The sequence below is a fragment of the Exophiala oligosperma genome (genome assembly GCF_000835515.1).
Source record: "Exophiala oligosperma strain CBS 72588 unplaced genomic scaffold supercont1.3, whole genome shotgun sequence".
NCBI lineage: Eukaryota > Fungi > Ascomycota > Eurotiomycetes > Chaetothyriales > Herpotrichiellaceae > Exophiala > Exophiala oligosperma.
This window is the reverse complement of record NW_015622820.1, coordinates 1417509-1444651: the sequence shown is the minus strand read 5'-3', so window position 1 is coordinate 1444651 and position 27143 is coordinate 1417509. Positions and strand designations below refer to the sequence as shown.

The following is a 27143-nucleotide window of genomic DNA, read 5'->3' as shown; positions in this document are numbered from 1 at the left end:
CTGTGCCGTGTGGTAGACACCCATGACATTGACACTCAATAGCTGATGGTGTTGCTCAAAAGAAGTCTCCAAGAACGCTAGATTCTTATTGATACCGGCACAAGGCACGCAAATGTCCAACTTGCCACCAAAGTCGGCCTTGAATGCGGCGAAACCCTTTTCAAGGCTTTCAATACTGCTGACATCGACCCTATCCTTCTGTCAGTAAATTTTTCTCGTCGAAGATTTACAGCATCATCATCATCATTTTCATCATGGATATCACTGACTTGTAGTGCTTGGTCTTGACGCCAAAAGTCTTCTCAATCTCGAAGAAGCCTTCGACAGGGTCGATCACGTCGAAGATGGCGACATCTGCACCGGCTTCCGCCAGACCTTCGGCGAATGCAAGACCACAGCCTCGTGCACCACCAGTTACAAGCGCTGTGCGGCCTTTCAAGGAGAACTAGGCGTAGTGTGAGCTCAAAATGACTAGGGATTCCAGGGGGGGTTGTACATGGGGGCTTACTCTGCTCATTTTGGAATCACGTGCAAGGCTGTCTCCCAGGGGTCTCGTTGTTGTGCACGGTGTTAACAGATGGTACGAAAATGTCGAAGATACGTAGTAGATCCTAGGATTATTCCAAAGAAGCCTCTCACAAAACACTCATTTTCGATGCTCAGGACTGGACGTGTCGTCGAGTCCCCATTCTTGAGAGGAACGTACCCGATGTCTAGTAGGGGGAACTACGGGGCCTTCGTACGGCATTAGCCAGCCGCTAAACACCTGGATCACTTACCCCGTAGGTGTCACTCCAACATTCACCAAGGATGATGATTATGTGATTGATTTCATGCGATGCCGAGTGTCAGTTGAAAACATGGTGGCGCCCAAATCCGTTGACCTTCCTAATTGCTCCCAATCCATTTGTCACTCGATACCCACTCCAACGACATTCCTGTGCTTCAAGCCCATGTCAACGGCGGGCTTCTTATCTGACGAATGCAATTGACCGTCCACTTTCCGCCCGCAATGTGTAACCAGTTGGCTAATAAAAATCCCACCAATGAGGCGCGTCAATCGGACATCAGTCGCTTCCGGGGCTTTCTTATCGTTGAGGTGAGGTTTCAGTGCTCGTCGCCAGCTTCAGCAAAACAGGCATATCGGTTATACTTGAAAGTCATCATACGTCAGACGGATCATCGACTTTGCTTTGACAAGCAGTAACGATTTGTTCCAGAACAAGAACCACCATTCGACACCGCCGAAGAGAAAAATGGGCAAGAAGCGTGTTCTCGTCGGCTACGGCGTTGACATTGATGCCGTCGCTGGCTGGCTTGGTTCATATGGCGGAGAAGACTCTACCAGTGACATCAGCAGAGGTGAATTGTCAACATCTTTCAGCCATGTACACGAATGAGCATGTACTGATGGTGCACTCCGACAGGTTTGTTTGCCGGCACCCATGGCACAAGACGTCTCCTTAAGCTTTTCGACAAGTACAAGATCAAAGCGACGTGGTTCATCCCGGGTCATTCGCTCGAGACCTTTCCCGAGGAATGCGCCATGGTGCGCGACGCGGGCCACGAGATTGGTCTGCACGGCTACTCGCACGAGAACCCTAGCGACATGACTTTTGAGCAGCAGCAAGACGTCCTGGACAAGACTTTCCGCCTCCTCACCGACTTCTGCGGCAAGCCTCCACGAGGTAGTGTGGCGCCGTGGTGGGAGGTCAGCGAGGCTGGGACGGAGCTCTTGTTGAGCTACGGCATCGAGTACGACCACAGTATGGGCCACGAGGACTGCCAGATGTACTGGCTCCGGACGGGCGACACGTGGACCAAAATCGACTACTCCAAGAAGGCAGTCGAGTGGATGAAGCCCCTCATCAAAGGTAAAATGACGGGACTGGTCGAGATCCCCGGATCATGGTACATTGATGACCTACCACCAATGATGTTTGTATGTCTTTTTCCATCCTTCTAGCAGGGCTATCCGCTTCCTGGCTCTAGCATGCTTGAATTTTCTGACCGCCTTGGGGGGCCCCTTACAGATGAAGAATTCGGCCAATAGCCATGGGTGGGTTAATCCCCGCGACATTGAGGATATTTGGAAGGTATGTTCTCTTCTTCCAGGGAGGCCTAGATTGTGCCCATCCCTGTCACGACGATTGACGGTTCGCGTATATTTATTGGCCGGTAGGATCACTTCGATTACTACTACCGTGAATTCGACGAATTTGTATTCCCGATGACTATCCACCCCGACGTCTCCGGTCGACCCCATGTGGTCCTTATGCATGAAAGGTACGTTCCATTTTCGGATATCACAGTCTAGGAGCCAATGCTGAACTTCAATGCAGGATAATTGAACACATCAACAAGCACGAGGGCGTCGAGTGGGTAACGATGGAGCAAATGTGTGATGAGTTCAAGAAGAAGAATGCTGCTCCAGAGGGCGCCATGATGCCTGCTCCAGCTGGGGAGATTCTGAAACAACCTCCTCGAAACTGAGGGTGTGAGGTGCTTCTAGGAAGTGATATAGCTATTACCACGATATACACAGTATTACTCGTTTGACTACAACTCGAATCATCTTTGATGACATAATCAAAAGGTGGAAAACTTTCCACCTTGGAAATACCGCGGATTGCTCTGGCGAATATCATAAATGCGCGCATAGGTAGGTGCGTCCATTCGAAATGATTGCTGTCATATGCTCATTACTATTGCGGAATTAATAAGGGTTATGATCATAACTGATTGACTGGTTTGGGTTGGGGAAATATTCAGATACACCTTTTGTCTCGAAGTTCTTGTTCGCATGATTGATGACCAGAATAGCGTGGATCAGTGATCCAATCAGTCAGTCAACCAGTCAATTAATCAGTCAGTCCAAATGCAAAGATTCAGTCTAAATTATTTCAAGAAATAAATCTCCTAGGCACTTAGCCATGAAAGAGATTGTGCTACAAGGAGAACCAGGCAAAGCCGTCCTGGAGCACGACCGACCTTACCCCCAACCACGATCTGGCTATGTTTTGGTGGACTTAAAAGCGGTGGCGCTCAACCCGACGGACTGGAAACACATCGACTACCTCAACGAGGAGCAAGGAACGCTTTCAGGGTGTGACTTCGCTGGAGTCGTCGCTGAGACTGGCAGTGGCTATTCGAAGTAGTGGAAAGTCGGCGACCGGATCTGGGGCTTCGCACAGGGCGCCAACAAGTTGCAGCACGAAGACGGAGCTTTTGCCGAGAGGATCGCGGTCAAAGCAGACATCGCCGTGCGTGTTCCAGATGACATGTTACTACCGTCGTTGAGCATGTTCACCAAGTAGTGCCTACCTAGTGTCACAATTGCTACAAGTTATGATATTGATGTGTGCCGCGTTGAGTGCAGCTAGGTATAGGTACCGGTGGGTCGCAACGTCTAGACAAGTAGAGCGACCATCTGACTGCTTGAGAATTTGAAGACTGCGACGCTTGAGCATGTACACTGAGCACCAACGATGTCGTTGACAAGCGCTTTTCCGCATCATGGACTAGGTTGTACAAGCGCTGTCTTACCTTGGTGGAAACCTGACCGCCGATAGATGAATGCGTCGCCATTCTCCCCGAATAATCTCTCCACGAAGCGGTAGCGTTCATTCATTTGGTCGCGCTGGTCGGTAGGATATTCGTTGACGAGACGCCCTGCCAGACGTGCCATGAAGTCTTGTTGGGATACCGAGCCCATGTTCCGAGTAGTAGAAGAACGTTGCTTCTTGTCGTTTCACCTTCAATGACAATCTAGAGTCGGCCCACACTACAAACGGGTCGCTCGTGCGGCATGTACTCGCGCATGGCTTCATCATCGGCTGTAGAAGGTGACTTCACAGATACATTACGCCCGGGATCTCCAGTGGAGTACCTGCGTCTAATAAGCTGCTCACTCGGAATTCCGCGGACACGATCCCATGTAGGACAATACTACAGCGGCTCCCCTTTGGCCAACTGCACTGTGAACAACCCGGGCTCGCTTTCGAGTCTAGGAGTAGCTGTGCAGGAGATCGGGAGAACAGGCAGTAAAACTAGTGATACTTTGTATTCACAGAAGTATTGGGCCAAGAGAGGGAAGCTATGGTTTGCACGTGGGAGTAGATACCGAGATACTGTAGATACCTGCAGATGGGTGTCACAATCTCTGACTCCACATTCTCATTTCTATGCTCATGTGAACATAACCCTTTACCAGCTCTGACAACAACATAAGGTCCGGCTTTAGGTCTTTTCTTATAGCTAGTAATGGAATCCCGGTGAATGGGTCACGACACCTAGTGATTCAGTCAACTATAACTAAGGCTTTAGTTAGCGTACGTGCGCAGGAATATGAAGTCTATATCGAGATATATTAGTACAAACGCTTTTAAACACGTGATTATATTGTTACGAAGAGCTCTGGTCTGACTCTATATACGCTTCGAAGCCTATATAGCCTAATATCCCCTTAGCACTCCCGTGTCAAATGAAGTCCTTCGACAATGGTCACAGAATGGCATCCAAATGTCCACGTGACATGGTATCGACTTCACATATTTGTATATTCTCACCAACTTCCTCCTTCAACGTGTCAACATCCTAGTTTGTGCACTGTCAAATCGAATTTCATTTCAATACTCACGTCAATCATCACTATCATCAATCCCGTCATAGCTGCGTGTGTGTTGGATCTCGAAGGTCAGCCACGACCCAAGCGACTCCTCCCCATCTTCAAAGCGGAGAACTCGTAATTCCCCCACCTTTGAGTATCTACGGGACAACGACGACGACGATGATCGTTTAGCCATCGCGCTTGATTGATCCCAATGTGAGCCCAACTAATCCCAGACTTGAGGGCTCGATATTCGTACAACAATCTAATGGACCAACCTGCATCTGCGTACAACCCCCCATTCCCAACTAACATGTGTTATCCTCAACACAAGTCATGACAATCAATGATCCGTTCAGGCATTGCAGTAATGGTCCAACACTGTGGCTTGAGAATCCAGTATCACCTGCCCCCTATCCACATAGGTTGTATTTCCGCCCAAGCAAACAATGACAATTTCGAACAACAGGTGAACGTCAGATACTCTTCGTCACGAAGTTGACTTGTCAAACCACACTGGGTGGCACATGTGCCGATACCGTACGACAAGTACATATAACAACAAGTTCAGGAGAAGTCCGTCCGCGAGAGATCGCTCCAACCAAATTCATTGTAAATCGGTGATAGCGATCATCGAAGCCAAGTCTTTTGTTGGTCCGGTCCTTTCGTGAGACCAAGCCTGGCCAGATCAGTTCAAGTACAGAAAGAACACTGCTTCCCAAGTTTAGGAGCTCACCGTGTACAACATTGCAACAAAGGCGATATCCTTCTGTGAACCGTAAGACGAGGAAAGGTGATATTGGCGTGTGATATCGACGACGTCGATCCAGCGCAACATCATTAAACGGATTCAATCACCAGTTTGGACAATATCAGATTCGACCCAGCAATATATCACCACAGCACGAGACCTGAGAGAGTGTGATTGGTCAACAGCAAGTGACGTTGACTCACCCGCCGCCATGGACTCATCAAACCCCATCCCGGTCAAAACTCAACTAAAGCGAGACCCTTCGACTCAACTCGACATCATCGTCGTGGGCGCCGGTCTGGGAGGCGTCGGCGCTGCCATCTCACTCCTCCTCGCGGGCCACAAGGTCACGATCCTCGAAGCCGCGGCCGAGATAGCCGAGGTGGGAGCGGGCATCCAACTCCTTCCCAACAGCTCGAGGGTCGTACAGTCCTGGGGCCTTCGGGAACGTCTCGAGCAGCACGCCACCAAACCTTCGCAGATCAACATCCTAGGATGGAAAGGCAACATCATCTCGTCCATGGACTTTGCCGAGAGCGCCCGTCCCTTTCCCGGTACGTTTTACTGGGACTTTCACCGCGCGAATCTGCACAAAGTCTTGCTCGAACGGGCCGTCGAACTCGGAGCGGACATCAAAGTGCAATCGCGAGTCGTGGACGTGAGGATATCATCATCCGACAACAACGGCGACAGCGACAATGCCGCAACAGCCACAGTAATTCTCGACTCTGGCGTCGAGTACGTGGCTGATCTCGTGATCGGCGCCGACGGAATCAACTCATGTCTTCGAGAAGTTCTCCTTTCCCGTGCCGACCCTCCAACGCCCACTGGCGATCTGGCTTACAGACTTCTCATCCCGACCGAGCACATGCTCACCGACCCGGAGTTGAGGCCCTTTGTCACGAACCCGCAGGTGAATTACTGGCTGGGTCCCGACGCCCACGCCGTCAATTATGTGCTGCGTGGAGGCAAGTTGTTGAACATGGTCCTCCTGGTACCTGACGACATGCCGGTCGGTGGTGCCAACACTCTCGAAGGTAACGTCGAGGAGATGCGTGCATTGTTTAAAGATTGGGATCCAAGAATACCAAAGTGAGCTTTCCGATATTGGTTTCTACTCGCATAGTCTTTTTTCTTGGTGTTTCTTGAAAAAGGGCACCACAGTCGTTAAAAGGGAAGATTACTAACAAAAAAAATCAATCATTTCCAGACTCCTGGCACTTTGCGAATCCGTCTACAAGTGGCGTCTCCAGATCCGAGTCAGCGACGAACCCTGGTCCCACCCTTCTGGAGCTTTCACCATGTTGGGTGACGCCGTGCACGCCACCCTACCTTACCTCGCTTCAGGTGCCGGTATGTGTCTGGAAGACGCCGCCGTCCTGGGGGAGTTGTTCTCTCGGGCGCCCGACCCGAAATCCTCTCCGAAGGTCAAAAGACAACTCCTCGACATTTACGAAAAGTGCCGCAAGGACCGGACGGCCATGATCGTCAAACGCGGCAACCTGCAACAATACCTCTACCACCTGCACGACGGCCCGGAACAGCGAGAGCGGGACCGGGCCATGGTGGCCATGGAGGAAGGTGAGGCTTTGGCCTGGAGAGATTCGGGACTCGCCCCGAAACTGTTGGGCTATCAGGCCGAAAAGGATGTGAGTTGTTTTTGTCGATTTGACTTTCCAATGCTTGAGAAGTGACTGACGTTGGTTTTTTTTGGACAACTCAATAGGTCGATCAGTATTGGCCCCCTCCTTGCCTAAGGAACCAAGCTCAAGATCAAGACGGAGAATTCGTTCAGAGTCGACTATGAAGAACGAGTGCGACGACAAGCGGAGATCACGGCGACCACAGAAGAAGATTTCTTGCATTGGAATTAACCCGGCCTGGTGTTTTGTCCAATGCCCGGACCATGACTATACCTGAACATGCTCCATCTAAGCTATACGCAATCTTGCTACTACTGTACCTATAGTTTAAAGGAGAAAACGTTCTCTTTCCTTGTCACAGAGTGCAGGTTTTCAAAACACCTTGCATCTCTAGTCGAATTCTTCCGCTGGCTGAACGACAGATGTTCAAAAAGAAATCCCGTGGCAGATTCATGGTTATGTCAGCTACGTGAGTGGAACACACGTTACTCGTCATCGACCTATTCAAAATCTTGATCATATCGTCCTCGGTTCGACGTCCAAGGTTGTTGATTTTCTCAGTATCACATGGATCGTCAGGGAACAGCAAGCAAAGAGGAGCAGAAGGGGTGGAAGGTGTGGAGGAGTAGCGTTCTTCGGCTGGACTATCGCGGAGTCTCGGCGATGTTTAAAGCACAAAATCTCCGGGGCAGCCCCTGTGAGGTCAATGATTATAAAGATCACTGGTCCAGCTCTAACCTCTAGACAGCCCTCGGTGTAGTTGAAAAAAACTTGAAAAGCTCACCAGCAGCGGAGTTACCCCTTAAATACTATGTACCTTATTTACTCGGTGGTATCAGGAGATAACTCGCCAGTTGTTCTGTTCTTCCTCGATGGAGTTTGTACCGGACTGCCTTCCAACTCTGAAAATATCGACGATCTGTGACGACCAAGTTCGGATGCGGGCAGTTCGGCTTGATCGAGTCTGCATCGAACGGAGTCCTGTTGTCCTGTTGATCCAGGCAGCTGTTGCTGCCGTGCTCCTAGACCTCCCACAGGACCATCTCCGGCATCCTTTTTCTTTCTTTGGCATTTCATAATAGAGTATGCTATTGTGAACGCAAGCAAGCCACCTCCTCCCACTCCGGCCCCTATTCCAATCCCAATCTTCGCATTAGTCGACAAACCCGTGGGACGTGCTGTAGCTGAGGGTTTAGGAGTAGAAGACTGATCAACAGATGAATATGTTGTCGAAGAGGCTTGTTCGGATGAGAGAGAGACATTGATAGAGACAAATACCGTGGAGATAGCAAATTGAGTCGTTCCTGGTTGTGAGAAGGCAGTCTGATTTCCCACATGTGACGAGGTAGGACTTGTTGTAGCAGAGGTAGACGTGGTCTGAGAAGGACCTGTGCTTACTGGAGGGCCAATGACTATGCTCTGGGAAGCGGATGTAGAGCATGATGAGGCTGGTGACGCCCATAGGGTGCTAATCAGATAGTCTGTGCAACGACAAACTTGTCAACGGGACTCGGAGAGGTGTCTTGAGAATGTACTCACTCATTCCATATGCATATACCCAATTCTTTACAGCAAGAAAGTCATTACAAGAACACTTTTGTTTGGTGCAAGAGTACATTTGAGGTTGCGTGGAGTTGACACATTGCGGAAAGGTGCCTTGAGCGCCCGCGTAGCAGTTGAGGATATTGTTGGCGCATGTCCCTTGCTAGAGGCAGTCAGCAAAGATATCCTATCCAATATCAAGTGTGTATCAGACAGCACAAGCCGGAAGACTTTGAATATCATCAGGGGTCGAGGAAAGTGTTAATCGAATAATCGACAAGAACCAAGTTAGCAGCAACACCAACGGTGTACAGCGGTCAAACATTGTGAAAAGAACATGGGCAGGGAAATCAATGTTCCGTCATATGAGCTGAACACACAGCCATCGAGAGCGATCTTAGGCGTAAAGATTCATGCTGAAAAAGGCACAGAGGTCTCCTCGATGATGATGATGATGGGATGCAGCTAAGGATGATGGATGGACAGAAGACTTGGGGAAATGACCGCAGAGGATGGAACGTTCTTGTAAAATCGCCATAAACTCAGGCTTGAAGAGCTTGTGGAAGGCGCACAATTGTGTTGCAATCTTTGTTGAACGAGATGATTCGATCTGTGCAACTATCACCACTTCAAGAAACAACGTCGTCTTATCGGCTGCATCTTCTTCAGTCTCGAAATGTTTGTTCGAGGATCACCCAAGGACATTATTGCACGTCATGATGAATTGTTGCACAAAGTATTTTCTTTTGAAGTACGTGCAGAATCCGACGCACACTCAACAATCATCATCAAGTCAACAGTCAAGATGCAAAAGATACAAGATCAAGGCCGTCGAAGTGGTGAAAGAAATTCTTTTTATCAGCCTCATTAAATCAGTCGCCAACTATTTTCCGCTCATCGGCGAACTCCTACACCTCCAAAATGTCCACAAGAGAATGCTGATTGGTTCCTCGCCGACATTGACCGAGAAGAGAAACTATAAAAATAACAATTCAAGTCTGGATGATAAACTTGTTTCGACCTAAAAGGACTCTACTGGACTTCATCGCCCGGCGTATTGCGAGGTAAACCTTAGTCGAGTGTAGAGAAGAAGCACGAGATGTCGAGGGCCCAGGAGATCGCCACAGCATTGCTCGCCGCAACCGAAAACTCCATCGTTCCTCTCACGGCTAAACAAGTGTCGCAAGGCTCGAAGCTCTTTGGTGCCGCCATCCTCGACAAAGCCTCACTTTCGACAGTTATAGCAGAGACCAACAACGAGCGGGAGTCGCCTTTGTTGCACGGAGAAATCAACTGTATCCAGCAGTTTTTCAAGCTCCCCAAAGACGGCCGCCCCGAGACCAAAGATTGTATTTTCTTCGCGACCCATGAGCCTTGTGAGTCCCTCTAGCTTGCGCAACCCAGGCCTGTCTCAATTACCTCCTTACATCCTTACTGACACGAATCTCCTTTGCAGGTTCATTATGTCTGAGTGGCATAACATGGTCCGGTTTCAACGAGTTTTATTACATGTTCACCTATGAAGACAGCAGAGATCTCTTTGCCATTCCTTGTGAGCATAGGCTCCCTAGAATACTGTGGCAACTGATGCTGACCTCGAGTAGACGACATCGATATTTTGCAATCTGTCTACCAGGTACCATCACCTGAAGACACCCCGGAGACACTCGCCGCCAGACCGTTGTACAACCGTACAAACAAATTCTTCACTGCGCAATCGTTAGCAGACCTTATTGGCTCAATTGAGGATGAGTCGGCCAAGGCGAAGCTCAACGGCGAGCTTCAGCGGGTGAAGCAGCTGTATGATCGACTCAGTGCCACCTATCAAGAAGGGAAGACGAGTGGCGCCGAGTCTAGCAGCTTCTTCAAATGATTTTAGGTGAATGGAAAGGTAGAAAGCTTGCTTATCAGTTGTGCATTGGTTGCGAGAGGGGTTGATCTCGGAATTGGGAACACATCCCGGGATGTCTTTTCACACGATTTTCCTACGTGCTATCAGCTAAAGCCATTACAAAGAACATGGCCTTAATTCTCTTCAACCCTCCTTTGCCACATAAGGCGCCGAGATCACCCTGCAATGGCCTCGTTTTCCCATCTCACTCCGGCACCTGCGTCACTGCTTCAATGTTGTGTCCCGCGGGGCTAATGGCAAACGCCCCATAATAATCGGGATGATATTCTTTCCTGATACCCGGAGCTCCGTGATCTTTCCCGCCAGCCTGGAGAGCCGCCTCGTGGAACGCGTTGACTTGGGCTCGATCTGCGCAAAATCTCAATAAGATGATCGCGCAAGAAAACAAATAATAGGCCAAAGGGAAGAGGGGAGAGAGCATGAATACATACCTTTGGCCGTAACCGCCACGTGCATCGATTGAATATGTACATCATCTGCGATAGGCTCAAATTTCTCGTTCAAGCCTGATATCCAAAGCCAGGGAGACGTGTCTCCGAGGCCAACATAGTCGGGGAAAGGCCGCATCACCTCCTTGACACCCATGTGTGCGAAGGCTTTGATGAAGAATGCAACCTCGGCGTCGACTTTGCTGGCCGCACAAGGTATGGTGATGTGGTCGATCGGTGACATGTTGAAGAGAACACTAGCCTTTTTATCAAGGAAGCAAGAGCTTATTCACTGTATATATCTTTATGGTAGTGGGAAGAGATCAATGCCAAAAACGATGGATTGAGGTGGGGGAATCTCGAGACTTCTTATGCTTGCAGCTTCTTACCAACCCATCTTGGCATATGAAAGAGTCAAGACTTCAAAGCCCCGCAGAGATTGGTGAACCTTCTCTTCGTATTATTACCTGACTCACATTTGCTGTGCTTGAGTTCTTTCATTGGACTGCGATGTGGCATGATTGCTGGGATGAGAGTCGTCACGTGTGATCGCGTCTTCTTCGTGTCTCGATTGGGGATGTCGGGCCAGGCAGCAACACGCCTCAACATCACACCATTGGCGAAGATGCACTTGCCGCCTGCATTGTGCAGCCATAGCTTGTACCTCGTATCAAGTAGCCACATGTAGTGCTATGTATGATTGAAGGACGTGATGTTTATGCGAACGTTGACCAGAGTACGTTGGATGAGATGGCCCATGAGCGTGAAGTGGTCGACCTAACGGTAAGAGACCACGGTCGTTTCCCGGACACTCAGGTTTGGCTGAAGTGACTGCCGAAATAAAGACAACAGCGATCGCTCGCCTAAAGCGCATGCATTTTTGGAAATTCACAAAGAAAGGAACGTTCAAAAAAAGACTCGAACAACTTTTCTCCTTCCCTGGAACCATTTTACGTGGGTAAATATCTAGGTAGCTCGCCTACAGGTACCTTACGGTTTCAGCCTTGCCCACCACAAGATTAGCATCCTATTTGGAACATGCAACGCCTCACCACTCTACCTTTGAGACGACTGAATCTTGTGAGAGTGTTTCAAGAACGCCGACTTGTCTGAAGCACACGGTAAGTCGTTCTGTTTAACTAAATGCACATCACGCGAAACCCACGTGGGTATCGCTCGGGCAAGATTATCTCGATGGGTTCCTCGAGAGCAGGCCGGCGTTTGGCCTATGTTTGCGACTACGGATTCATCTTGAAAAGTAGGGGGACTTCGGATGCGGTGTCTTCGCTTCAAGATCAAAATGTCTGGACACTTATAAGAACCTTTGACATGCTGCTGTTTTCCATCACCCTTTAAGCCCATTCAGAAAATAACCATCAGCGCCCCGACACCTGACCATTTGCTCGAACCAACCAACATACACAACAAGACTTTCACAATGATCTTCTCGTTTTCGGATCTCTCCCTCACCCTCCTCCTACTCACCTCTACCGGGTCTTCTTCACCCATATGGCCGAACGCTGCAGTTCCAGGCGACGCCCACCCAACGGTGGCGAGCAGCGTATTTCACAATCGCAACGCCGAACCATATGTTGTCCAACCTCGTTCTCCGGCGAGCACATCGGTAGACCCCAACGACGTGACGGGTACGACGTGCGACGACCCGACCGTTTCCCTTGTCTCTCACGATACCAATGTGGCTGTACTCTCGATATGTGGTGGCATAGCCGGGTCTATACAGAAATGCGAAGGCAACCTGCAACGACGGTGGGTGCTTCGGGCACGTCTAAATTCACACTTACCCCCGTAACCCAAGGGGCGACGTTGAATGTCAGCAAAGGTCGCTGGGAGAGATGTGTCCGGGCGGCGCAGGCGGTCTGTCCGACGGGTACCTTCACCAGCACATGTAAAGGCGGAGTGAGCGAAGGAGCAGGATTTAAATTTGTCTTGTCGCAAAATAAGGCATAGCATGCATGGAGTTCGGATCTATAGCTCGATGACTTGGAATCATGTGTACATACTGAGACTTCTGGAAAAGAATATAGGGGTTAGAAGTTATGAGACTGGCACAGCTACGGATGGATATCCGAAACCTTCATCTCTTTCCAATGGGACATCCTCAGTCACCCTGTTATTACATACATCAATAACCCAAGTCGAGGGCCCCTACTGCACCCGCTAGGACCCTGAAGTGGCCCCATTTATCCGCGTCCACGTTCAGGGACCAGCAGAACATGCCGCACGCCTGGCGCCAAAAAGCGGGTAGGTAGCGTGAAGTGCGTATGGAGTTAATAAAAGCCGCAACAAATCTCATGGTGCAATTTGGATCAGGGCGTACTGTACGTGATCGAACGTTGTTATCAGAGTCTTCATTCGAGATGGGGGATGAGATGCCCTTCATTTGTTGTGACGGCCTCTGAATTGCGATCTTTGAACATTCAGTACGAGTAGATCTGATACTATTTTCTACTACAGAGTACGAGCATTCAGATCTAAAGACTCAATTGATCAGTCAGTGCTCTTCCCCGCGTCAATTCCAGGGCATCCACTGGACGTGAGTCGCTAGAGATGCGAAATCTGCAGGGAGCCGAGGCGATTTGCGGGCCCGTAAGAGCAACAACAATTAAAAAAACACACGAGGCTGGCCATTGCGTCCGTGTGTCCGCTTGTACGTGTTACCGCGACTTCATTCTTTGGTCCTGCAAGTTTCGCGTGTTCGTTTTCTCATTGTTGCATATAGAAGGTGCACATCTGCGTTCTTGTACTGTCTGGGTCCTTTTTCCTCCTTCTGTTTTGCTTCCTCGGTCCCTCGTTCAGCCTATCGCCAGGGTTGTCGTGTCCGGCTTTTACCTAGAATATCCCTCGAGCCCCGAATACTTTTGTTTAGGTCAGTGTCGACGACCACCACGACGTGCTTGCAGATTTTGACGTTTGTACTAATACATGACCATAACAGGAGCCTGTCTCATTCTCTCCAGATCCCAATCGCTTCAGGAAATGAGTACTGTAACGTCGCCCACGCGTCGTGTGCTGGGCGAAAAAGATCCCAACGCGCTGTTATCCCCGACAAAGGCAACAAAGACAAGCCTGGTAGAAGGTACCACCCTCAGTCCTCGATCGTTGAAGCGCTTCGCATCTCCCATCAGTCCTCGAGCCGGACAGAAGCGAAAGATTGTCGAAACATGCAACAACAACGAAGAGGCGGAAGACTCTCAGCAGCAGCAGACGAACAACTCTCAACTGTTCTTGTCACAGCATACCGACATCTTGAGTAGCGATGGACCACTATCAGAGCACCGAGACGCATCTCAGTCTCCGATGGCTGCCACCCAGCACAAGTCGATGTCTAACACCACTCTCACGTCATGTCAAGCATCGCAAGAAGAAGAATCTGCTCAACTGGAATCCGAATTCCAGATCCACGACGAACCGAGCCAGCAGACCTTGGACAAGATGGTAAGGAAGGATACCACCAAACATTTACAATCTCGTGTGTTGTATGGATACTGAGTCTTTTCGGATGCGTAGCACGCCGTGTCATTCACACAGAGTACATCTCAGATGGTAGCACTTGTTCGCCCTACGTTCAACCAGGAACCATCCCAAGCCAGCCTCAGCATGTCGAGCCTGATTGACTTTGAAAACAACTTTTCTTCTCAAAGTGACGAGATGCAAATGCTGGAGGAGCATGACACGACAGAACCTCGAGCTCAACCGCCCAAACCCGAAGGAGATACACGAAAGGAGATGCTGCTCGAAGTAAGTATTTGTCTTCCAATCTCGTCTCACCCACCTCTCTTTGTATTACGCGGCTCGAGATGGAAACTGGAACTAACAGGGACTCTTAGAAAGCAGAAACACTCCGGACGCGATTACAACTAGCCATCTACAAGATTCAAACGAACCAAATATCCAAACCCTTCTGGCAACTCACAGTGCCCAAACACGCACCATCGTCGCCAGAGATACCCGCAATGTCGTCGTCATCTCCGAGAGCAGGGTCTTCGTCGACTCTACGGCCAAGTTCCGTCCATCGACATCCTGTGTCCGCCATCAGTCCAGAATCACGAGTTGCCATCGCGCGCGCTAGAGCGACCATGAAGTCCAAACCTCCAGTACGACCTCTGCGGAGTCTAGCAGTGCCGACCATCGCACCCACGGCTTTCTCAGCACGGTGGGCAGAAGACATGGAGGGAGACAGCCACAGCCAACCGGCCGAAGAAGATATCCCAAGCAGTCCTCCAGCAGCATCAACATCCGAAGCCGAAGATGAAGATCTGGACGACGAGGTGCGCATCAAGCACGAGCATAGGGATCCGAGAAGCGACGATCATTCCGAGCAAGCACCGCCAAAGACGCCCGAGCTCCTTTCGAGGAGGAGCGGGACGAGAACAGATCACGGACACAACAATCAAAACGAAGAAGACGTAGCGCTCCAAAACAGCCACCTTCGACCCCGGGGGCTCACCAGTAGTGTCATCAAGGGCGAGGCTGCGAACAGTCTGCTTCAACTTGTCCGAGGAGGAACACGAGGAGCCACGTCTTCGGGTGTTGGCATGTGTGGATTGTGATATAACCACATTATATTTCTGCTGATATGCTCGGTCGATGTATTGTATGCAGTATCACGCTCGGAGGGACATGTATCTGTTTTTTCTCCTCCATCATTGAAGCAGCCACGAGAGAGAGAGTTCAACCTGCAATTTGAAAACCATGGGGGCGACAGAGCCCGAAACTTAAAAGAGAAATAGAAGAGAGAGAATGACCAAAACAAAAGCCTCTACCATAGGAAGCATCATAGGGTATCATCTCATGTCTCTTTTCCTGCTCTAAGGAAAAAGAGAAAATGATTACTGGCTGCATTGCAGCATGCCAACCTGTCGCCTCTTCTCGCTTCTGCTTTCTGACTACCACCACCCCTTGGTCAAGTAGTGTAGAAGATCCATCCTGGTGTAATGCATACTACAACAAAAGTCTGCCCGCTTCCAAAAAAGCCATTTTGTTTTGATTCGCCTCCCTGCAAGGATTCTGGTTCTTTGTTTCTCCCGTCTTTCTCACTACTTCCCAGAACGTATACAATACGTATGTGTGTGCCCGCTGAGAAGACAAGAAAGGCGCAGCTCCCCCGGTCGCCGTCGGATTTCTTTCCTTTTTCTTTTTGCATCAATGTTCGTGAGATTTCATTCCTGACCCTGCTCTAACCGCTGTGCTACCGTCACCGTCACCGTCACCGTCACTTTAAAAAGTCTCCGGCTCTTCTGCCCCGTTGGCTTCTAGGTCAGGAATCTCGAACCCTTCCTCTGTGCTATAGAGAATGGTCTGGATCTGTTTGATCAGACCATTTTCGTCGGCCTCCAGGCTCGGGTCTTGCTCGACGGCCGTCTGGAGGAGGAGTTCAATGTCGCGAAGTTTGCTAAAATAGAAATCCCGTTCTTTCTCGAGACCGCCGATAGCTTCCTTGAGTTGGTCGTTTTCTTGTTTCAGCGCCGCCGATGAGCCACCGGCCGCACTGAGAGCGCGTGGGCCGGCTCTGTTGATGGGGGTCGCGCCGGTCTTTCTCGTGGTACTCGCGCCCGTGCTCACCCGCGAGGAAGCAGCAGGGGCAACAGCAGCGGGAGCAGCACCTGCGGTGCCGGAGGCCTTCCTTCGAGCCACCGCATCGTAGTCATGTCCCGGAAAGTATTGGTCCCAAAATCTCTTTGACCATTGTAAGAATTCAAGGTTGTCTTGCATCTTGCACTTGATAAGCTGTTCGACGGGTACGGTGCGATCGATTCCGTGTCTCGTGAAGCAGTCTAGTAGTAACCCCGGGTTGTTAGTTGTGTAGAAACAAGGTGACCAAAGTGGTACGATCCTGGATTTCACCTACTCTGTAATACCTTGAAGTTTTGTATGTAGGCATATTCCGTGTTGACATTGAACTTTACTCGGCCCATTGGCAGGTCCACTGTGATGGTTCAAAATCAGTACTTTCTCGTTCGTGTTGTTTTTTGGCTCCATCACAGGAGGTACGGCATTGCCGCCGTGGAGGGTATTGGGGAAGACGTACTAAAGATCGAGTCGAACAATTGACAAAAGGCAGCACTTTCAAGAATCAGGCGGCAATTAGTGGTGGCCCTCGTAGATGTGTGAGAGTTGCCTTTGGTCAACAACATACCCCGTGCCACATTGTTCAACTTTTGTGATGTTGAGTTGAAGCAGACCATTCAGCCAGGCCAGTAGTTCTTGTCTGCAAAATACATCGATCAGTGGATGGTGACTTTTATTGCTTTGTCTGCCATGTGACTTCTTGCTCACCTGGATTCACCCATGGCGAGGGAATTCGAGGGGTTGTTTTGCTGGGCGCGAGAGGTGGGTAGGTGATACGAGCGAGGTTCGTTCAGAGACTCTATAGACGTGTGACTTGAGGGGCGACCGAGGTCAAGTCAGAAGTTAATCGTAGCAAGTGGGCAGTTCAGGTGGTTGAATGCAACACTGGACAGTGAGGATGAAGATAGATAGTGTTGCTTGTTTCTGTTGCTGCGCAATTGTTGATTTTCGGCGGCAACGAATCGTCCGCAGTTGCGGGTCGATCATCGGGCATCAGTGTCAGGGGAAAACAAAAGAGAAAATATGCACGTCTGACAAAAATAATATCCTCCAAAATATCGTCAAATGTATTGAAAGCTTTTAGTCAGACGCTTTGTTTTGTTCTTCGGATAGCTGCACTTTCTCAGGCAGTGATGCCATACAATCTACGCCTTCAATAACATCTTTATCAGTTTCGGAACCAAGTCCATTCATCATGAGCAGATTTTTGCCCCTAGAAAAGCCACTCTCAAGGGTATGGCGCGATGAGGCTTCCAGGCCTGGCAGGAGAATACCCTAAGACTGATTCGACCCCACTGTCAAGCCCGGAACAACCACCAATAAATGATCGTAGAGATCAGCTCGACGGGTGAAAGGGCCCCCTGCTCTTCTTCCCCAGGTGTGACCGAGGCACTCGGAATGACTACACTATCCGAGGAACTGTTACTCATTGGAGGCGCCTTTATGATACCGGACGTCGGATCAAAGCATTATCGCATGCGACAGGCACCACAAGAAGTGCACGTCGCAATAAACTCCTGCCAGGCTGCTCATTGTGTGTGAAAGCCAGTACATCATGCATTGACACTCCTCGAGATCCTGCTATCCGCCGACAGGAATGGAGGAAGCCAACCTAAAAGCAAGCCTCGTCTGCCCAACCCACAAGGGAGGCTCAAAATCCACGAGTCAACAGTCAACAGTGGACTTTAATATAGAAAAACCACAGCTCAAAGAACGAGGCTACTAGTCAGGTCTCGGGACTCCAGCTATATCGTGCTTGCCGAGTTTAAAAGCGGGATGCCTCCCAGTTTGGAGGCGTGTTCCAGTCTACCATCCACGCTATCAATGACATATATCGTCCTGAAACCCTCAGAGCGTCCTGTGAGGTTGGCGCCGAAGCTGCCTAGGCCGCGGCCGAGATAGACAAAGACTGCTGATGATACAATTACCAGCACGGCAGAATTCATGCAGGGGAGTACTGCTCTGAATCGTGAATACCCCAATCAGGCTTTTGGTTCAGAGCCTCACGAGCCGCAAAGGTAGAGAGTTAACAAGGCTGCAAATGTCCGTGTCTTATAAAGAACAATCCTGTCAAATTCCCTGGCTCGGGCTCGAGTACACTCAGCAGCATTATATCCTCGACTTTTAATAAGACAAGAACCTCTTCAGCTGGAAAGCTATGGACATGCTTGATCTCCTCTCATCTCCCAAAGGTCCACAATCGCCTTCATATCGTCTCTCGGACGGGGACATCACCCGGATCGTTCCACCGTCACCTCGCTCCGACTCACACGCCTTCTTCGCCTTCATCTGAACCGGCACTGTCACCACACAGTGGCCATCTATGTATCAGTCGCAAGTGTCACTTGAAGGCAATCCTGCCGATCCTTTCGGATCTGAAGCCTTGACCATGCTCTCCATATTTCTACTTCCCTACCCAGGCTATGATACGACACCAAAAAAATCTCCGCAACGGTTCGGCTATGACAAGTTACCACACGAATTGATTGGTGGCATACTCTATCGACCCTCCCCTAGGTCATCTGCAACTTGCACTCCTCCACAAGGACCAGACCACTTTTACTCAAGCTATACAGCTAATATTCGCCCGCAATGGGGTCGTTGAGTGCAAAGTCCCAATGGTATGGCACCGCGCATCGCTTTCAGGGACCTCTCAAATTCCCACCAGTCCGTGTGGCCAATTGACTTTGGCCCGCTATATCCAGACTGTCTGTCCAACACCAGATTTTTCTCACGAGTTTCTTCTCGACCTCTCTTGCGGCAGACGCAGTGTCGAGGACGATCGTGCCCTATATCCCAAGCTCACTTCCCCAAATTAACCTCAAGACACTGCTTGCACGTTCTCACCCATCAGTCCGCAATATGGCCTTCTCACCGTCTGTGATCCGGTTCTTCATCGTGCTATTCGTCGCCCTGGGCTCTTTGACCTATGGGTACTGCTCCAGCATCATCGCGACAACTCTTGGGCAGCCAACCTTCATTTCCTACTTTGATCTCGACACTCGTTCAAATGCCACACAACTGATTGGCGCGATCAATGGCCTTTACCAGGCCGGTGGCCTCTTCGGATCTTTATCCATGATCAAGTTTCCTGACTGGATTGGACGACGCAAATCACTGCTCTTGTACTCGATCGTAACGGTCATCGGCGGCGCTTTGCAGGCCGGTTCCGTGCACATCGGCATGTTCCTCGTCATGCGTCTCATCACCGGCTTCGGGATTGGCGCCCTCGTCGGTCTTGTCCCTCTCTACCAATCTGAAATGTCGCCGCCGCGCATTCGAGGTCTGCTCGTCGGCATGCACGGTGTGCTCATCTGCGTGGGCTACACTCTTGCCAGCTGGGTCGGTTTGGGTTTCTACTTTGTGAACGCCAGTGGTGCGCAGTGGCGCCTCCCTCTTGCTATTCAGTGTTTGCCACCCTTATGCCTGGCCATCGGTGTGCTGTTCTTGCCCGAGAGTCCACGCTGGTTGATCGATCGCGACCGTGTCGAGGATGCGTACCAGGCATTTAAGGCTGTTCGCGCCGAGACGAGCGACAACATCGTCAACAACGAGGACGCCATCCGGGACGAGTTTAAACTACTCCAGGGCCAGATTCTGCACGAACGACTAGAAGCTCTGTCCATGTTGGATCTGTTCAGACTACCACACATGCGCAAGAGATGCATCATGGGATTCTTGGTTCTTTTTGGGTGTCAAGGAACAGGTATGCAGTGCAGATTTGTTCTCACTAACAGAAGACGCCGAAAATTCTATACTAACATCTTCTTCAGGAACTCTGGTGATCAACAACTACGGACCCAGTTTGTACTCGTCGTTGGGCTACGACACGGTCCAACAACTCCTCATCCAAGGTGGCTGGATCACGGTCTGTCCCTTCGGGAACCTGCTCAACTCTCTCCTCGTCGACAGGGTCGGACGCACGCGCATGCTCATGTTTGGCTACGCGGGCTGCGTGGTGGCTTTGATCGGCGAGTGCATCACCGTCGACCTCTTCGACAAGTCCGGCGACCGGGGACTCGCGTCCGCCGCCGTCTTTTTCCTGTTCTTGCACATCGCCTTCTTCTCGGCCAGCTGCGACGCCACGTCCTACATCTACGCCAGCGAGATCTTCCCCACTCCCGTCCGCGCCAAGGGCCTGGCCGTCAGCATCTCTGGTCTGTTCGTGGCCACCATCATCTTTCTCCAGGCGGCTCCGACCGCCTTCGCCGCCGTCGGGTGGAGGTATTACATCGTCTTCATCGCCGTCACCACGGTCATCGGTGTCGCGATCTTCCTCTGGTTCCCCGAGACCAAGGGTAGGTCTCTGGAAGATATCGGTGAGCTCTTTGGCGATTCGGTCGAGCCTGTGCACCTCGACGAGAAGAAGTTGCAGGTCGAGTGTGCATCGGCTCGGAATGTCGAGGAGATCCACTCGGACGAGAAGCATTGAGATCGGGCGGGTACAACAAGACCATAAAAGACTCATCATTGACAGCAGGGAGTCTCTAGGATATCAGAGACACACAATGAACCCAGTCGTAAACAAGGTATAAATCGATCTAGTTCAACTTTTCCATTTACTCCTGGCTATCTACCCTTGAAATACCTTTCCCTTCTCAATCTCCTCAAACGCACACATGGTGTGCCTCCACACCATTTCCCTCAGCTCATCTTTCTTGACGGGACTCTTCGCGTACACTTTTTCTCTCGACTCGGTTCCATTGTCATTGAAGACCAAGTACACGCCACTCCCCCTTTTCCCATCGGCGCCCATGGCAAAACTTTCCTCATCTCCTTTGGTCTTGGGCGCGCTGCCGCCGCCGGCCGGATAGTGCGGCGTGGCCATGTAAAACATCCTCGCACCGTTCTCGGCATGCGACGTCCCCACGAACCACATGAGCGGCCTGCCCACGACGGCAAAGACCACCTTGAACCACGTCGGCAAATCCGGGTTCTTGAACCCGGGAGTGTGGACGAGACCCGGGAAGACGTGGCAGAAGCTCAGTTTGCCGGGGTACTTGGCGACGAGGGTCTCGAAAAAGGCCGTCTTGAAGTACGCAATGTGTGAGCGCGCGTTGAGGTACGTGAAGTGACCCGGCTGGCGCAGGGAGAGGTCGTCGGGAAACAATGTGCCTTCGGTACGAGGTGCGTAGATGGAGATGACGTGTGCTCCTCCTCCTCCACCGCCGTCACTTCCTCCAGACCCTCGAGGAAGACGAGATTCCAAGAGGAGTGGGAGTAGACGGTCGATGAAGCGCATGCGGGAATAGTACATCAGCGACATTAGGTTGTCGAGACCTTCGGGCGTGTCTGGTTCGTTTTGTCAGTCTGTCAGTCCGTCCGCAGTAGTCGAGCTGAGCTTGTAGTGGGGTCGGACAAGTACTCTGATACTGACCTTTCCTCGTTACGAAAATGGAACCGGCTTGGCTCATGACCAAGAGGTCGATCCTCGGTTTCCCATTCCCATCCCCTTCTGCGCCAGTGGCGGCGCTTTCAAGCTTGGTGATTTCGGCGCACACCCGGTCAACGTCCTTGAGAAGAGCGAGGTCTTTGGCTCGGACAAAGGTGATTTTCGCACTCGGACACGCCTTGGTGCACTCGGCGATCGTCTCGTCGGCGGCCTTTTGGTTGCGCCCGACGATGTATATGCGCAATTGGAGAGGTTTGTCGTTTGTTTTACTGTTCACTGAAGCGGTGGTGGATATCAGTGCGTGAAGAGCGTATTGGCATGTGCCTGACGTGCCGCCTACGAAGACGGCGACGAGGGGTTCTGTGAGAGAGGCGATGAAGTCCCTGTTTGCCACTTTGACGTCCGAGAGACGAACCATTGTGAAGGTGGTCGATCAATGCAGGAGCGAGCTTAAGCAGAGACTGTGCTAATATTCGGTGATGGTGGGAGAGCTTTTTCGTACGGAGTAGTCTCAGGGAGAGTGGTGTGATGCTAAGTCGATGCAGTGGTCATATATATATATATATATATATATCTGGTATTGCTTTAGGGGGCTGTCGGCCTGATCTCAACCTCGGATCTAGCGGATACTGGAGGAAGGGACACAGACACGGCGTATCTTGCGAATCCAACAAGGATCAGTTGCATGTCGTCGTATATTTACTCCTTACCCGAGTGTCTGATTAATCGTGGTGTGTCCTTTACAAAATGGAGTCAATTGGCCCGGGCTCGTCGTATAACGTATAAGATACTCTATCGGGTTTAGTTCCTGAGGGCGGAGCAGCATTCCTCACTTTATCTACATTACGAGTACAGGAAATATTGGTCCGTACATATGTCCCTGTCTACCTTACCTCTCCGCGCATGTGTTGGACCGTCCGACCATCCGAAGAGTCACGACAGGGATAATATACCTAACCACAATTCGTATCTCAAGTCCAAAAAGGCTAGGCTCGATCGTGAGAAGCGGCGCATCATTCGGCCTTCTCTTCTTTTTTTTTTTCATGACTGCCTAGGGTTTGATGGTTCTATATTGCAATTTGTGATCAAGAGATTCTATTTCTAACCGATCTATACACCGATTGTCGCAATATTTAATTTGCTCCGAGGTCCACACATTCCCACCCAACAATGCCAGCGGCGCCTCAACGACGCTTCCACAAAAAGAGCCGACACGGCTGTGTCCAATGTAAGAAGAACAGGACCAAGGTGAGTTGAGCGAATACACTTGGTTTTCTTAGCGTCTTTACCTCCCACCGGAGTCGATCCTACATGACTCCGTACCTTGCAGAGGCTGATAACTAGGCCTGGGCAGTGTGACGAACAGAGGCCCACTTGTGGAAGATGCACTCGAACAGGGCAATGCTGTTCATTAAATTCCCCCGACTGCGATCTCCTAATCATCATTGACGAGAACGATCGGGCAGCGCAAGGGAAGGTCGCTACTACCGCTACTTCCGCCTCCTCAACATCTCTTCTCCTGTCGACAACCTCTTCTTCTTCTCCCTCACAGACCGAACTTTCCGGTATAAGCATAACAAGTCCCAGCAGTAATAGTCATGCATCATCATCGTCATCAATTTTCAACATCAACGAACCACAGTTACCATTTACCACCCTCGAACGTGATCGACTCAGGTTGATGCATCACTATGATCGATTCACGTGTGAAACCGTGGCGGACCTGGTTCTTCCCACCCCCGAAGGCGTGAACATCATGCGCCACTACGTCCCCGAGTTGGCCTTTGAGCACGATTTCCTCCTACACGGGATCCTCGCTCTGAGTTCTCTCCATCTCACCCTGCTGTCGCTCGACAACGCCGATGCACAGACCCGGGAACGACATTTGAGCCTTGCGACGTACCACCACAGTTGTGCGATTCGGATGTTCAATCGCTACTTGGCCGACAACCCCGCCGATCACAACATCGACGCACTCTTCTTGTTCTCCAGCCAGATAGCCATGTGTGCTTTTGGGTTCCAGCGCGTCACCACTCGAGGATCACAAGAAAAGTCGTTGGAGCAGATTGTCGAAATGTTGAACCTGCTCCGCGGCACAGGCACGGTCGCCAAAAGTAGTTTTCACAAACTGGTCCAGGGTCGACTGAGTCCGCTATTTTTCCAGGCCAGACGAGCACTTGCAGGGGGGTCCGAGGAGTTGTCAGTGGGTGTGGAAACGGTGCTGTCGAATCTTTTGGATCGCGCCCTCAAGATCGATTCGCCTCAGCGCGAGCTGTATCTCGACGCACTTGCCGCGCTGCGGTTGAACCTTACCCTCGCTTCGGCCGTGAGCATTCCTCACCAGGCCCCGATCTCGACTTTCCCCGTCATATCACCTCCAGGATTTTTCCAAATCGTGGCCACGGGAGACGCACTCGCCCTGGCGTTGGTGGCGAATTACGGCATCATTGTGCATTGGCTGAGGGGGAACATATGGCTCGCCGAATGGGGTAAACAGACGGCTCAGACCATCAAAGCCGCATTGCCGCCTGACTGGGACGATTGTCTTTTGAATTTACGAGAAGTCGATTGGAAGTACAGTGGCTGTGGTCAATTGTTGGCAGCAAGGTGAGGTGGGAGTGATTGAAATCAGGCGGAGCCATGTATATGGGTAATTGGCCTGTGCAACGTACAGAGAGATCGAAACATAAAATTCTGGAAACATGTCAGCCTTAAAGGTTGCTGTTGTATGATAGGTACTGGGGCATGACGGGACAAGTATCTCCCTGCTCAAATGAATGTTGTGAAACGGCTGTGATTGTTCCGGGTATCCTCGAATGCAACTCAATCGTGGCAGAGATCAGCTGTGAACAACCTACCGCGTGTGTATTATCTGGTGTATATTATTAGAGACCACAATGATATTTCCAAAGCCACAAAATGAGATGGAGGAAGAAGTCTAAGGAGTATGGAATGACATGTGACAATAAGTCCGTAGGGAGCTCAGCCTCGTTCGCCAAGTATCAATCAATTTACGGAGTAAAACGCGTTCTGTTCAAAATAAGCGCGACGAGGCTGAACTTCATTCAACAACCCGCAAACTGCGCCCGAAATCCCAGTTGTCTACTGTACTGATGATCACCATCAACCGCCACAAAAGATCCCAAAAACACCACACTACCCTGCCTCCTCCTACTCAATTTCATACCATAAGAAAGTGTCTCCCCCCCGTCTACATTCCACGATGCCACCGAAGCGTCGATCCGACGCAATATCCCGCGACGACGACCCTCACTCAGCATCATCTTCCGGCCCAGAAGAATCTGGTTCCGACCATGAAATGGTAACACAATCTCGTCACCGACGTCGACGGCGTTCCTCCTCTCAATCATCCGCCGCATCTTCTTCCGCCTCTGCTTCGTACTCCCACCACGACCCTCACGGCACGCTGGTGAAGAAACTCGTCCGCCTGGCGCTCGCGACCGAATACTCTCGCACCCCTCTGCGGCGGAACGACGTCCACACCAAGATCTTCAAGGATTCCAACGCGAGCGGGCGCAGCTTCAAAACGATCTTCGACTCTGCCCAAAACATCCTCAAGGACACCTTTGGCATGCAACTCGTCGAATTGCCCGGCAAGGAAAGGACGTCACTCAAGGACCGTCGGACCCAAGCCACCCAGCCCAAGTCGACGAGTTCTACATCCTCCAAAAGTTGGATTCTGGTTTCGGTGCTGCCCGAGAAATTGAAAAACGACCCGGCCGTCGCACGACCGACCAAGGCACCTTCACAGGAGACCGAGGCGACCTACACGGCCCTGTACACGTTCATCCTGAGTCTGGTGTACCTCAACAACGGGGCGTTGACGGACCAGAAACTGACGCGCTACCTGAAGCGGGTCAACGCGGACACCTACACGCCCCTCGGGGCCTTGGAGAAACTCCTCGCGAGGATGACCAGAGAAGGTTACGTGGAGAAACGGAGGGACACGACCATGGGGGAGGAGGTCATCGAATGGGTCCCCGGGCCGAGGGGCAAGGTCGAGGTGGGGGCCAGAGGGGTGGCCGGCCTGGTGAGGAGCGTCTACGGGTACGGAGCCGTACCGTTGGGCACGGTGGTGGCTCGGCCAGACCCAAGCGGGAGTGGGAGTGACGACGAGGGTCCGCCTGGCGAACCGCAAAGGCTGGTCAAGATCGAAGAGGACGAGTTGAATTCGAAAATCAAGAAGAGTTTGGGCGTCGGATTCGAACGCGAGAGGCCGCTGAGTGGCGACAACAGTGGCGATGAGGGTGAAGAAGGGCCGGGTGGTGTGGACGGTGAGAGTGCCGTTGAGCAGGCCGTGAGTGGCAGTGGCGGTGGACCGAGATCCGGCCGCACACAGACGACACGACACCAACACAGGACGAGAGTGGGAACCGGTGGGAGGACGAGGCGGACGAGACGAGACGACGACGATTGACCGATTCCACGGGCAAGAATCTATTGAGGGATTCTTTCCTGGGTAAATACGATTTGATGGATCGGAGTGATGAAGAAATCTCTCTCGGTCTCGATTGAGAGCCACGTTGATGGGAAGACAAGATCGAACAGCAAAAAAAAGAACAAGCAACACAGCCTTCACTACACCCCTCAATCATTGCACACGTTTGTACACTTTGCAATGAACTACCTCGAGATAGATCTAGATACCCAAAGGTACATGTGATACGGTTCTACATACGACCTAACCTAGTAGGACCATCCAAAGAAACCATGTTCCCAATGCAATGCGATCTGAAGATACTCCGTAGTAATGCAATTGCAATGCAAGTTTTGTCAAATTCTAATTTCAATTCCAGTTCGAGTCCAAATTTGCCCTTGTACGGGTAAAAGGGGAGGGGGGAATGCCCAAAAAAACACCATTTGAATGCAAACCGTGCGGCGATGCGAGGTGATGATGCTCGTGTCTCAAGGTCTGCGCCTTTTGAAATCTCAAGCCAGATCCAAAAAGAAGGAGGAAAAAGGGGGGGGGGTGGAAGCATAGAACTTTGTCATTTGTTGTTGGTTTTTGTTGAATGTCGAGGGCATCAATGACTACCCCTTGTGTTCCTTATCAAAAGTTTCCAGAGCTTCCAGACTTCTTTCGTCAAGTATGAATCTTGTCGGTACACTCTTCACACTCACCCACGCCAGGAGATCAGATTGATAGATTGTGATGCATCTCCCCAGCAAACCCCGGTCCCCCTTTTTTGGTTCGCAGTACCGATCATTTACACGGCGTCTAATCTCCTGACTTCGACACCCTTTGAAAACCGGGAT

At 50.9% G+C, this 27143-nt stretch overlaps 13 protein-coding genes across 14 annotated transcripts; 7 read left to right on the top strand and 6 right to left on the bottom strand.

Moving 5' to 3' along the window:
• Window positions 1-2933: 2933 nt before the first annotated feature.
• On the top strand, window positions 2934-3317 carry PV06_03336 (uncharacterized protein; the record flags this gene model as incomplete). The annotated part of the gene is made up of 2 exons (XM_016404110.1): window positions 2934-3108; window positions 3166-3317. 2 exons carry the CDS (start codon window positions 2934-2936, stop codon window positions 3315-3317), a joined length of 327 nt encoding a protein of 108 aa, XP_016265115.1.
• A 197-nt stretch (window positions 3318-3514) lies between these two features.
• PV06_03335 (uncharacterized protein) lies at window positions 3515-3715 on the bottom strand (the record flags this gene model as incomplete). The annotated part of the gene is made up of 1 exon (XM_016404109.1): window positions 3515-3715. The coding sequence occupies one exon, from the start codon at window positions 3713-3715 to the stop codon at window positions 3515-3517; it is 201 nt and encodes a 66-aa protein (XP_016265114.1).
• Window positions 3716-5571: 1856 nt separating this feature from the next.
• PV06_03334 (uncharacterized protein) lies at window positions 5572-7336 on the top strand (the record flags this gene model as incomplete). The annotated part of the gene is made up of 3 exons (XM_016404108.1): window positions 5572-6452; window positions 6571-7009; window positions 7087-7336. The coding sequence occupies 3 exons, from the start codon at window positions 5572-5574 to the stop codon at window positions 7165-7167; spliced, it is 1401 nt and encodes a 466-aa protein (XP_016265113.1). The 3' UTR covers window positions 7168-7336.
• Window positions 7337-7825: 489 nt separating this feature from the next.
• Window positions 7826-8444, bottom strand: PV06_03333 (uncharacterized protein; the record flags this gene model as incomplete). The annotated part of the gene is made up of 2 exons (XM_016404107.1): window positions 7826-8307; window positions 8402-8444. 2 exons carry the CDS (start codon window positions 8442-8444, stop codon window positions 7826-7828), a joined length of 525 nt encoding a protein of 174 aa, XP_016265112.1.
• A 1136-nt stretch (window positions 8445-9580) lies between these two features.
• Window positions 9581-10579, top strand: PV06_03332 (uncharacterized protein). The gene is made up of 3 exons (XM_016404106.1): window positions 9581-9921; window positions 10002-10097; window positions 10150-10579. Exons 1-3 carry the CDS (start codon window positions 9645-9647, stop codon window positions 10416-10418), a joined length of 642 nt encoding a protein of 213 aa, XP_016265111.1. The 5' UTR covers window positions 9581-9644; the 3' UTR covers window positions 10419-10579.
• Window positions 10389-11222, bottom strand: PV06_03331 (uncharacterized protein). The gene is made up of 2 exons (XM_016404105.1): window positions 10889-11222; window positions 10389-10805 (listed from the first exon to the last, which is right to left on the bottom strand). The coding sequence occupies exons 1-2, from the start codon at window positions 11127-11129 to the stop codon at window positions 10642-10644; spliced, it is 405 nt and encodes a 134-aa protein (XP_016265110.1). The 5' UTR covers window positions 11130-11222; the 3' UTR covers window positions 10389-10641.
• A 1101-nt stretch (window positions 11223-12323) lies between these two features.
• Window positions 12324-12695, top strand: PV06_03330 (uncharacterized protein; the record flags this gene model as incomplete). Its single annotated transcript, XM_016404104.1, has 1 exon — window positions 12324-12695. The coding sequence occupies one exon, from the start codon at window positions 12324-12326 to the stop codon at window positions 12693-12695; it is 372 nt and encodes a 123-aa protein (XP_016265109.1).
• An 864-nt stretch (window positions 12696-13559) lies between these two features.
• Window positions 13560-15700, top strand: PV06_03329 (uncharacterized protein). Its single transcript, XM_016404103.1, has 4 exons — window positions 13560-13772; window positions 13842-14341; window positions 14414-14644; window positions 14734-15700. The coding sequence occupies exons 2-4, from the start codon at window positions 13883-13885 to the stop codon at window positions 15454-15456; spliced, it is 1413 nt and encodes a 470-aa protein (XP_016265108.1). The 5' UTR covers window positions 13560-13772; window positions 13842-13882; the 3' UTR covers window positions 15457-15700.
• Window positions 15625-17419, bottom strand: PV06_03328. Of its 2 annotated transcripts, XM_016404102.1 has the most exons (5): window positions 17183-17419; window positions 17043-17114; window positions 16935-16969; window positions 16755-16832; window positions 15625-16680 (listed from the first exon to the last, which is right to left on the bottom strand). In XM_016404102.1, the coding sequence occupies exons 1-5, from the start codon at window positions 17194-17196 to the stop codon at window positions 16124-16126; spliced, it is 756 nt and encodes a 251-aa protein (XP_016265107.1). In that variant the 5' UTR covers window positions 17197-17419; the 3' UTR covers window positions 15625-16123. The 2 variants fall into 2 exon arrangements, with proteins under 2 accessions (XP_016265107.1, XP_016265106.1); XM_016404101.1 differs by having other exon boundaries at window positions 16935-17114.
• Window positions 17420-20982: 3563 nt separating this feature from the next.
• Window positions 20983-22560, bottom strand: PV06_03327 (uncharacterized protein). The gene is made up of 2 exons (XM_016404100.1): window positions 21852-22560; window positions 20983-21766 (listed from the first exon to the last, which is right to left on the bottom strand). The coding sequence occupies exons 1-2, from the start codon at window positions 22282-22284 to the stop codon at window positions 21048-21050; spliced, it is 1152 nt and encodes a 383-aa protein (XP_016265105.1). The 5' UTR covers window positions 22285-22560; the 3' UTR covers window positions 20983-21047.
• Window positions 22561-22726: 166 nt separating this feature from the next.
• On the top strand, window positions 22727-24737 carry PV06_03326 (uncharacterized protein). Its single transcript, XM_016404099.1, has 2 exons — window positions 22727-23114; window positions 23221-24737. Exons 1-2 carry the CDS (start codon window positions 23037-23039, stop codon window positions 24475-24477), a joined length of 1335 nt encoding a protein of 444 aa, XP_016265104.1. The 5' UTR covers window positions 22727-23036; the 3' UTR covers window positions 24478-24737.
• A 246-nt stretch (window positions 24738-24983) lies between these two features.
• On the top strand, window positions 24984-26571 carry PV06_03325 (uncharacterized protein). The gene has a single exon (XM_016404098.1). The coding sequence runs from the start codon at window positions 25090-25092 to the stop codon at window positions 26302-26304; it is 1215 nt and encodes a 404-aa protein (XP_016265103.1). The 5' UTR covers window positions 24984-25089; the 3' UTR covers window positions 26305-26571.
• PV06_03324 (uncharacterized protein) lies at window positions 26558-26866 on the bottom strand (the record flags this gene model as incomplete). The annotated part of the gene is made up of 1 exon (XM_016404097.1): window positions 26558-26866. The coding sequence occupies one exon, from the start codon at window positions 26864-26866 to the stop codon at window positions 26558-26560; it is 309 nt and encodes a 102-aa protein (XP_016265102.1).
• Between the last annotated feature and the right edge of the window lie 277 nt (window positions 26867-27143).

What these genes read in the sequence shown, in the direction of transcription:
- PV06_03325 (XM_016404098.1), top strand. Translation starts at nt 25,090, where the DNA reads ATGCCACCGAAGCGTCGATCCGACGCAATATCCCGCGACGACGACCCT.
- PV06_03332 (XM_016404106.1), top strand. Translation starts at nt 9,645, where the DNA reads ATGTCGAGGGCCCAGGAGATCGCCACAGCATTGCTCGCCGCAACCGAA. An exon ending in CTTCGCGACCCATGAGCCTT is followed by an intron (nt 9,922 to 10,001) that starts GTGAGTCCCTCT and finishes TCTCCTTTGCAG; the next exon opens with GTTCATTATGTCTGAGTGGC. An exon ending in AGATCTCTTTGCCATTCCTT is followed by an intron (nt 10,098 to 10,149) that starts GTGAGCATAGGC and finishes GACCTCGAGTAG; the next exon opens with ACGACATCGATATTTTGCAA.
- PV06_03326 (XM_016404099.1), top strand. Translation starts at nt 23,037, where the DNA reads ATGCCAGCGGCGCCTCAACGACGCTTCCACAAAAAGAGCCGACACGGC. An exon ending in GTAAGAAGAACAGGACCAAG is followed by an intron (nt 23,115 to 23,220) that starts GTGAGTTGAGCG and finishes AGGCCTGGGCAG; the next exon opens with TGTGACGAACAGAGGCCCAC.
- PV06_03328 (XM_016404101.1), bottom strand. Translation starts at nt 17,091, where the DNA reads ATGGTCTGCTTCAACTCAACATCACAAAAGTTGAACAATGTGGCACGG. An exon ending in ATTGTTCGACTCGATCTTTA is followed by an intron (nt 16,833 to 16,934) that starts GTACGTCTTCCC and finishes GAACCATCACAG; the next exon opens with TGGACCTGCCAATGGGCCGA. An exon ending in AAACTTCAAGGTATTACAGA is followed by an intron (nt 16,681 to 16,754) that starts GTAGGTGAAATC and finishes GGTTACTACTAG; the next exon opens with ACTGCTTCACGAGACACGGA.
- PV06_03331 (XM_016404105.1), bottom strand. Translation starts at nt 11,129, where the DNA reads ATGTCACCGATCGACCACATCACCATACCTTGTGCGGCCAGCAAAGTC. An exon ending in CGTGGCGGTTACGGCCAAAG is followed by an intron (nt 10,806 to 10,888) that starts GTATGTATTCAT and finishes GATTTTGCGCAG; the next exon opens with ATCGAGCCCAAGTCAACGCG.
- PV06_03329 (XM_016404103.1), top strand. Translation starts at nt 13,883, where the DNA reads ATGAGTACTGTAACGTCGCCCACGCGTCGTGTGCTGGGCGAAAAAGAT. An exon ending in AGCAGACCTTGGACAAGATG is followed by an intron (nt 14,342 to 14,413) that starts GTAAGGAAGGAT and finishes TCGGATGCGTAG; the next exon opens with CACGCCGTGTCATTCACACA. An exon ending in GAAAGGAGATGCTGCTCGAA is followed by an intron (nt 14,645 to 14,733) that starts GTAAGTATTTGT and finishes AGGGACTCTTAG; the next exon opens with AAAGCAGAAACACTCCGGAC.
- PV06_03327 (XM_016404100.1), bottom strand. Translation starts at nt 22,284, where the DNA reads ATGGTTCGTCTCTCGGACGTCAAAGTGGCAAACAGGGACTTCATCGCC. An exon ending in CATTTTCGTAACGAGGAAAG is followed by an intron (nt 21,767 to 21,851) that starts GTCAGTATCAGA and finishes AAAACGAACCAG; the next exon opens with ACACGCCCGAAGGTCTCGAC.